This window comes from Ruditapes philippinarum, unplaced genomic scaffold (assembly GCF_026571515.1).
Source record: "Ruditapes philippinarum isolate M1 unplaced genomic scaffold, ASM2657151v2 ctg2907_1_1_1_1, whole genome shotgun sequence".
In the NCBI taxonomy this organism is placed as follows: Eukaryota; Metazoa; Mollusca; class Bivalvia; order Venerida; family Veneridae; genus Ruditapes; species Ruditapes philippinarum.
This window is the reverse complement of record NW_026858229.1, coordinates 121,822-131,988: the sequence shown is the minus strand read 5'-3', so window position 1 is coordinate 131,988 and position 10,167 is coordinate 121,822. Positions and strand designations below refer to the sequence as shown.

The 10,167-nt window shown below is 29.3% G+C and overlaps 1 protein-coding gene across 1 annotated transcript; it reads right to left on the bottom strand.

Annotated features, from left to right (window-relative positions):
- Positions 1–1,818: 1,818 nt before the first annotated feature.
- Positions 1,819–6,826, bottom strand: LOC132752536 (uncharacterized). The gene is made up of 6 exons (XM_060742869.1): positions 6,753–6,826; positions 6,307–6,376; positions 4,666–4,698; positions 4,108–4,251; positions 3,730–3,873; positions 1,819–1,827 (listed from the first exon to the last, which is right to left on the bottom strand). Exons 2-6 carry the CDS (start codon positions 6,346–6,348, stop codon positions 1,819–1,821), a joined length of 372 nt encoding a protein of 123 aa, XP_060598852.1. The 5' UTR covers positions 6,349–6,376; positions 6,753–6,826.
- Between the last annotated feature and the right edge of the window lie 3,341 nt (positions 6,827–10,167).

Here is a 10,167-nt window from a genome sequence, read left to right as displayed (position 1 = left end):
TAGATAAATGTCTACCTATTCAGCAATAAAATTCTCCTATTTATTGAGAAACGTTAAAAAAAATGACAGTTGAGATAAGCCAAGTTACAGAAAATAAAAACAAACAAAAAACATGTCGGTTTACTCTTGAATTAATCACATAATTCAACAAATCAGCGTAATATCAAACAAATTAAAAACACAAGATACTTAGGCACCAGTTACCGAAGCAAAAAATATGTGAAGATATTATCGGTCTGTTTTACATTAATTTTGATACTTTAAGCTTAAATCGATTTTATCGACATTCGACAAATATAAAATGTTTGAAGAATTAGATAATACCACCGGAAGAATTTTTATACATGCAAATTTCATTCATCAAAATTTATAGTAAATTCTTTGATATTGACAATGGCAAATATTTTTAATGAAATTGCTTTTCTTTTGTCCGCATACTGTTCTAATGAACTTAAACATTTATTACAATGTCTTTTTGGTTTATTTTGTTGTTGTTGTTTTTATTTTTTTTTATTTTTGCCATCACTTCTCATTATTATTCATTTACTTTAATATGAATTTACAATAATCATTAACTATTCATGGGCAATCATCTTTACATTTTTTTCATTGTTCTATTACCATCATACGAAACCAAAAGCTACATAAGAGCTTACTTAATGAATAATATCATATTTATGACTTATTATTACAAACAGATTTGTTTATGTAACCAAAGCATGAATTTCACAAGAAACAATATCTGCCATCGTCATTGTAAGGACTTTAATACTGAACAAAATACTTCAAATAGGATATTTTTGTTTTTATTTTAAGGCTTCCCTTTGATTCATAAGCAATTCCGGGCTTTACACAATAATTACATGGACGTTATGCTAAATACGTGATAAATACTAGTTAACAACAAACATTGTGAGTTAAATGGTACTCCCCATCAATCTAAAAATGCCCATATCGTATCTATTTCAAACAGTAGCATTGCAAAAGGGGAGCTATATTTTTCACTGTGAAAAACTGCAAACTGACTTAAAAACGAATTGATGTAAGTATTGCAACTTATCCAATTATTTCGAAAACTAGGTGCCTTGTTATAATTTTCATGTTTTCAAGACTGTGTTCAGTCCTTGCGCGACACAGTTGAATGAAACATAATTTCGGGCGAAGTCCGTCTGAGAACGGTTTTACTTCCTGTAAAATACACAGGTAGATGTCAATTAGTCAGTTTAACTCTTTACCTCATATATACACGAAACAACACACTTTCGACCCCCCCCCATCTATTAAGCCTAATAAGTGAATATAATGTCCTGTTTGGGCCCCAAACACATGTTATCGTTTGAAAAATGTTGATTGAAAAAGTGAGCACTTTTTCGGCGCGGCACCCCAACCAAAAGATATAACAGGCAGTTGCCAGAAGGGGGATGAAGGGGGCGGTAGTCCCCCTCATCGCCAAGAAAATTTTGGACTTGTGAGAGCCTAAAAATGACCTCAGATCGATCATAAGGTAACGTGTAACCAACGCTGTAAAGCATTTGACTCTATCTCAATCCATTGGTAAGTTGCAGCACTTTGAAATCAATTTTGATGGAAAAAATCAACGCAAAATAGTGATTTTTGGCAATTTTGAGATGTTCCCTTGTTGCCATGGTAACAGGAAATTTAAGCCTGAGCATGTTGTTACAAAGGCAAAGGTCCAGTCAACATTTGTAGTTTAATAGCAATTTGAACTTTTAACGGGAGCTTTTTCAATGAAAACAGCCATTTTTCACAAAATGTTCTTTAAGTAATGGGTTTAAAAACTGAATCCAGGGAATCTCATTAGTCATTCTAAAATTAATACAATAATCTTGAGATTATTTTCTGAAACGCGGGCACGTCTAAATTCCTAATTAATCTAACAAAGTTTCTAGTTTAATTTTCCAGATATCTCAGACCTGTGAACCGTGCTTTCCCTCATTATACATTTTACAATAGTTAACACTACTTTTGTAATTTACATGTACTTATTGCTCGAGTGTTCACTATAATAGAAAATAAGAAATAATTGTGATATAAATTATTTATCTAAAATGACGAGACCACCATAATCCCTGAAACTACATTTGTGAATAAAAATATCTGGACTGAACTGTTAACTCTAAAATTAACTCTTTGAAAAATCAAATATTATAGAAATTTTTAACAGCATGCTATGCTTAATTAAACATTTTTAATAAACTGAAGATCTAATTCTAGATCTAATTCCATTCTTTATTCTACCATATGCTACATAAGCATATTAATGGTACATATTCAAATAAACATCGTTGTATAATGTTAAAATAATTAGAATTAATTTTCATACAAAGAAGCAATGAATGAAGGTTGAATAATTGTTAAAAGATAGATATAGATAAATGTCCCTATTATCAAAAACAAATATCCTTATTAATTAGTTGGTTAGTAATCTTTGATTTATAAACGAACCCTGTCTTTATATAAAAATTAAATGGACGTTTATATAGAGAAAAAAAACATGATTCAATCTAATATAGAATTAAATTTTCATAACAAGCAGCCATGTCTCGTGCCCATATAAACCAAGGAATCACACCACTCAAATTGTTAACGTTACCAGAACATGATTTTTCTAGTTATATCGGACTTACCTAGCAAGTTTTACTAACCTACGATTATTCAAATAGATGGAATTTATTAACTTATCATGGGCAATCTACTTAAAAGTTTTAAAAAGAGAGCTATTTCGAAATGTAAACTTGAAACAAATTAAATGTGAAAAGATATTAAACACAAACATGTTGAACTTAAAGTGTCTATGATGTGACTTTTGATCTATTGACCCCAAGTAAGATTGAATTCTTTTAATTTGCCATCGCTAATCTTCATATTGTTTTAATAGTCTTTTAGAATCAGAAGAGAAAAAGACATGTAAGAACTTACAAAATGAAGCCAGCTAAACGACATACAACAGTACGATTGAAATACCGTTGTAACAATAAACATTTATTTAGTAGTTGTCTTTTTTTCATAATCACAGATACACTTTACCAGGATCGGGAAACATGTACTCAAAGTAACATAAAGGTAATTTTTCACGAAAAGGGTCAAACAAACTAAAAAATTATTAAATGTTGATACCGACAAGTAAAATTGTTATTTTCAACAAATATTTCATAAACTTACATCCGTAAATAATGAATAAGAGATGTTATTTGGAACACGTGCTAATGAGAAGTAGGTAAAAGTGACACATATTTATCTTTTCGAGGAGCAGACTTCTATTTAACAAATTAACAAAATCTAAAAAAACACTTGTGTTATGAATCTGTGGTATAATGTATTATTTCAAAAAGGAGGTTGTTGACGGTAAACACGGGGAAATATTGCCAAAATAAGGTCTATAAAATCGAAGCGCTAATGACGGGTAATTAAAATCTCGTGAAAAAAAATCTTATTTTCTATATATATATTTCATAAAACTACCATTGTTGACATACGTAAAGGTTTCCCGACAATCTGGCACAATTTAACTTTTATTTGAGCAAGCAAATCATAGCAATCACTTTCCATTCTTAATTATACATTTGATGTTATATGAATAAACAATTAATTATTATTGCCCACGAACATATAGAAAATATTAGAAACAAAATATTAGAAAAAGTTTACAATATAATATCTACATATAAAAATAGTTATCATTCTAACATTGATGATTGTCATCCTTACCTTATTAACCTTCGCCTTCCTAACCTTCTCCTGCCCCTCTTTTAACTCATTCTCCTCTGTTTGTACTTCCTCCATCTCATTTCTCTCGTTATTTGTTGTATCATCCTCCAGCAGCTTCCGGTTCGCAAATGGAGTATCCTTAGCCTTAAATTAAAACACATATACAATGTCAGGTTTCGAAACATTTTACCATAAGGTTTCTGTTTTTAAGTTTTGATTTCGTACTTATATAATCAGATAATACCAACCATACATTGTTTTTGTACAATATGAATGAAAAATTAATAAAGAATGTTCTTGAAACAAATATGAATAAAAAGTTTAATATAACACTCAAAACAATATATAAAACATAAAAAATATGATTGCTATCCTTACCTTATTGTCCTGTTCCTCCTCAACATCATCATGCCCCTCTTTTATCTCATTCTCCTCCATTTGTGCTTCCTCCATTTCATTTCTCTCGTTATTTGTTATCTCCTCCAGCAGTAGCTTCCGGCTCGCAAATGGTGTATCCTTTGTCTACATACCAGTCATAAATTAAAATACATATATATAATGTCGGGTTTCGAAACATGTTCATTTAAAACAGATTTATCAGACTGAGAAATTTAAACAATATTCATTTTAAAAGTAAAGTATGACATTTGTACATCTTCTTTCATCGGAGCATTTTTATGAACTCTTATTCATCAGTATTTTTTTTAAATGAAGTATTGTTTATGAGAACTTTCATTTTTTTACAGTACTTTTTTATTTGCAGTGGTCTTTGAAAAAGATCTTCATTGGACAAACGCTTTTGCCATGCATATGAATTTGACTTCAAAATATCCAGTTTAAGGCAAATACAATTTGGCTAAGCATCAAAATTGATTTAGTGATTGAACATATATTTGCAAAATTGTATTTTTCTTTAAACATATTTCATTAACTTACCATCGTTGATGGACAAAAAGCTTCTCCGTGAGTCTGAAACAATTAAACTTTTATTTTAGCAAGCAATGTCTCGGACAAAGTTCAAAATGAAAAAATCAACAAACAGCAATAACTCCATGTCCCGAAAATGTTAACAAAGGGAAATAACTCAAAATAAGGCAACTCAGAGTTATGGTTCTTTTGCACAGCACATCTTCCAAATGAGATCTCTCTATCTACAAAGTTTCGTGTTGATATCTCTTATACTTGCAGAGTTTTGTCCTGGACAATATTCAAAGTGTAGAAATTAGCGAAGGGCAATAACTCGAGAATTAAACAAGGCAGAGTTACGTTTTATTTTGCACTGTACTTCTATTTAATGAGATTTATCTAACTATTAAGTTTCTTGTTGATACCTCATGTAGTTTCACGGTTATGTTCCGGACAAAATTCAGTGTAAAATTGAAAAAAGGGCAATAAATCCAAAAATAGGCAAGGCAGAGTTACGGTTCTTTTACACTGCATATCTTCACAATAAGATATATCTACCAAAAAATCTTACGGTTTTAGAGTTATATTTCGGACATAGTACAAAATGAAAAAATGAACAAAGGGCAATAACTCCAAATTTAGGCAAAGTCACTGGTCTTTTGCAATGCTCATCTACCCAATGAGACCTATATATCTAGAACGTTTATTGTTAACATCTCTTATAGTATCCGAATGTTCCGAAAATGTTCAAAGTAAAAAAATGAAAAAGGACAATAACTCCAAAATTAGGCAATTCTATTATATTTCTTTAGTATTGCACATCTTCCCAAAAAGATCTATCTACCTACAAAGTTTCATGTTGATATCTCTTATAGTTTAGAGTTATGTCCATGTCAAAGTTCAAAAAGTAAAAATGAACAAAGGGCAATAACTCCAAATTTCGGTAAGACAAAGTTGTGGTTTTTGCACTGCATATCTTTCAAATAAGAAATACCTACCTACAAAGTTCCATGTCGATATCTCTTAAAGTTTCAGAGTTATGTCACGGACAATGTTCAAATTGTAAAAATGAACAAAGGACAGCTACTCCAAATTTAGGTAATGCAGAGTAACGGTTCTTAAGCACAGCACATCTACCAAATGAGATATATCTTCCTACAAATTTCATGTTTTTATTTCAGAGATATGTTTCGGACAAGAAAAGCAGACAGACGTACTGACAGAACGGCGAATATATGCTCATCATTTGGGGAGCATTTTGACAGACTCTTGGGTACCATAAAGTTTCTATTTGATGCATCATATTAATTTAATGTTATACCCTAGACAAGAATTGAAGTACAGAAATAACAAAAAGACAATGATTAAATTATCAAGCAAAATTAACTATAAATCTATGACATTGAACCCTTGAATACCTATTGTGTGACTGTCTTGTCCAGGGAAAACACGACGACCAGAATGATGAACTGATTTCGATCTGCACATTGTCTTACTGAGATTACAATTTTTGTCAAGTAGTTTTAATTCCCTTCCCATCGGTTCACAGTCGATACAGGGTAAACACAAAAAAGCTAACCGACGGACAACTAGGCGTATAATATACCCGAAATCTTTCGGACATACAACAAAGCATAACATATTCTGAATGAGAAAAGGAACTTAACATACCACGATTTGTATCTGCATTTCAGTCTCTGTTGTCCCAGACATTGAACGATAAACAATAAAAGTCTTTAAGCTGAAAAAGTAATTGATTTGAAAAGTAGCAAAGCACAGAAGCAAAAACCTATTAAAGCAGAGATGTTACTGATGATAAGTACCTAAATTCCTTTGAAAGATAGATTGATATTGTATCAACATTAACATGATTACTCACAAAACGTACTGATTGTTAGTGTTAATCCAATGCTTCTTATGAAGACGCCATTAAAAGTCAGCCATTGAATGTTATGAATATCATCTTACCACATTGCCTGTGATATAGCTAAGTTAAAAATGATATAACATACATGGCCTATCTATCATAGATAAAGTCATCGTAATCATTATGTGTGTTTGTTACATTTATCTTATTTTGAATTATTAAGAATTTTACAAGAAAATACCATACTTACAAATATCCTTTACAAAATCCAAATGTGCTTACAAGCGTCACGGTACTCGATTTTTTGAAGTTACATGGATTTATTAACGGCTTTCCTGCACTATTTTTGTCAAATTAGTAAAGATAGATCAAAACTAATTTTAACTGAATATAAGATTTTCCCGGGTTAAAAATACTATTTTGAGATTATTTATACTGTCCAATGAATGGGATGTTTTTGTCTTTTGTAAATGCAAAAAGTGTTTGAAATTCAACTCCGAGTCTCGGATAGGCCCCATTGAATACATTGTGTAAGTTAATTGTCTTTTAAATTCCTTCTTCGCTTTTCTATTTGTTTAACAAAAACAATGTATTGTATTCATACTCAAAGTTTAAGTCATCAAGATATATATAATCTATTGTTTTACCAATAAGACTTCACGTTAACACAAATAAAAGATTCCAAAATAAATGTATACAATTAATATAATTTAAGTTTAGTTTATGATAACAAATAAACTGAGATCTTACATATTCAATTTGATTGTTGAACTAGCAATTGACAAAAACAAAATGATTATATCAATCGATTAGGTTTTTATCTAAAAACAAATTTGCGTTCAAAAATGATGCTTAGGATTTTTTCATTCAAATCTTCTTTGACTGCTAAGTTACTTGTGTAAAAGAACACCGTGATTGTCTATTGATAAACAGTCTGTTTTTTAGATATAAAATCCTGCAAACGTTTAGACTTGCTTTCATTAACCACTTGCGTACACGAACAGACTCAATCAAATCTACATCAGCTTTAAATTCTGTTGTGTTCGGAGTGCTTTAATGCTTTCTTTAATTTATTTCATGCATGTTTTTGTTAAAATATATTAACTAATTTCTGTTATTGTATAAACGGTTACTTTGGACATAATTATAAAAAAATGAAATAAATTTAATAATTTATTTATCCCATTTTAGTTGGCCAATGCAATGCTTGCATAACAAATTTCAACAAATTTTGCTAAAAAAATCCCTGGGACAAGTACATGATTTGACCTATGTCTTTTGTTTTAAAACAAATGGTGTACGTCATTTATGTACATGGTAAGATCATACGATCAAAATGGGAAACCTTTAAAAATTGTTATTTTTTTTAACAGCTAATGCTTCTTTCATTGTTACTTATACTGCCCGACAAAAAAAAACGTTACCACATTTAGGCAGATAACTAGGACATTAAAACGTGGATTTGATAAACCAGAGTTATCCGTTTTCAAACACCAGCATAATTCACAATTTCTCTTATAATATTGATAACTTTTGGAGCTAAAAAATATTTTTTAAAGAAGATTAGCAGAAATACAGTCAGTTTATAAGACCATTGTAGATAAAACACTTCTCAACTGAAGAATAACCGAAATACAGTTAGTTAATAAAACCATTTTAAATGAAACACTTCTTTGCAAAAGATTAACATAAATACAGTCAGTTGATAAGACCATTTTAGATAAAACACTTCTTAAAAGAAGATTAACAGAAACACAGTCAGTTAAACACTTACAATCAGTTACACTCAAAACACATTATTTCATAAAGTTCTATGGACGTTAGTTTCATAAAACAACATACATGTACTACTTTTGCTATATTATCAGTGTAAATCGAGTGTTTGATTTTATGTCTTAGGGTTTTACTTTATAATTGGTTTCTTTTTTTCTTTTGTTTGTTACTTTTTTAACAATCTTATTTCGTTCAAATCTTTTATAGGATTTTTTTTGTTTAATTGAGCCTTGATTTTAAACTAAATGTGTCTGTATTTCTTACCATCCTTTACTGGTTTTAGATTATCATTATTGTTTAATAGGTTTACTTAATTAATATTGTACCTTATGTCTTATATATATATATGATTATGTTTTATCAGATTTATGTAAAGCACTCTTGAACATTTATTATTTATGAAAAGAGTGCTATAGAAATGTGGTATATAATAATAATAATAATAATAATAATAATAATAATAATAATAATTAATAAGACAATTTTAGATAAAACACTTTTTAAAAGAAGATAAACAGAAATACAGTGAGTTAATAAGACCATTTTAGATGAAGCACTTTTTAGAAGATTAACAAAAATACAGTCAGTTGATAAGACCATTTTAGATAAAACACTTTTTTAAAAGATTATTATAACAGAAATACAGTCAGTTGATAAGACCATTTTAGATAAAACACTTTGTTAAAGAAGACTAACAGAAATACAGTCAGTTGATAAGACCATTTTAGATAAAACACTTTTTTAAAAGATTATTATAACAGAAATACAGTCAGTTGATAAGACCATTTTAGATAAAACACTTTTTAAAAGGAGATTAACAGAAATACAGTGAGTTAATAAGACCATTTTAGATGAAGCACTTTTTAGAAGATTAACAAAAATACAGTCAGTTGATAAGACCATTTTAGATAAAACACTTTTTTAAAAGATTATTATAACAAAAATACAGTCAGTTGATAAGACCATTTTAGATAAAACACTTTGCTAAAGAAGACTAACAGAAATACAGTCAGTTGATAAGACAATTTTGGATAAAACACTTTGTTAAAGAAGATTAACAGAAATACATGTACAGTCAGTTGATAAGACCATTTTGGATAAAACACTTTGTTAAAGAAGATTAACAGAAATACAGTCAGTTAATACGACAATTTAAGTTAATAAGTCCATTTTTGATTGAAAAACTTATTAAAACAAGATTTATAGGAATACAGTCAATCTGCCATATGTGACTTTCCTTGGCACAATCAAAAAACAGATATGACAGTACTTTCCTTGCCAGAAAAAGTGTATTATATGTGTGAGTTAGTTTTTGTTTGTGAAATAAGATAATCTCTCTTAATTAATTTATTTTAAGTCAAAATGGTTGGAAAAAAATGTTGATTTTAACTTATCATGTTGTTAAGATTTAGTTACATTGTGCTCAATGTATAAAATTCTTTTACATTCAATTGTCCGATTTTATTGCTTCCATTGAAAGTTTCTTTCGCACTCCCGGCAAGTGACGTGTAATTTATTTTAATGACACTCTGGCACATTACTGTTTTTTTACCGAGAATAACAGAGATTATGTCTTTGGCAACTTATAACATTACAAAAGAATTTTTAGAACTTCTCTTTAGATTCACTTAGATTTTATTTTAATCTTCAATGTTTGCATTTTTGTGTTTATTTAATTAAGAGAGAATGAATGATTAAATAAATTATTTATTTATTTATTTATTCCAAGATAAATGATCTCAAAATAAATCATTATTATGTTTAATTGACTAAACTGACATAATATTGCCCGCTCTAGTGGAATATCATTGACAACGAAAATTCATAAAAGTCGATTAATTCTGCCATGTAATCGTCATGTGATCCAATTATTTCAGCCGTTAGTCGCATCA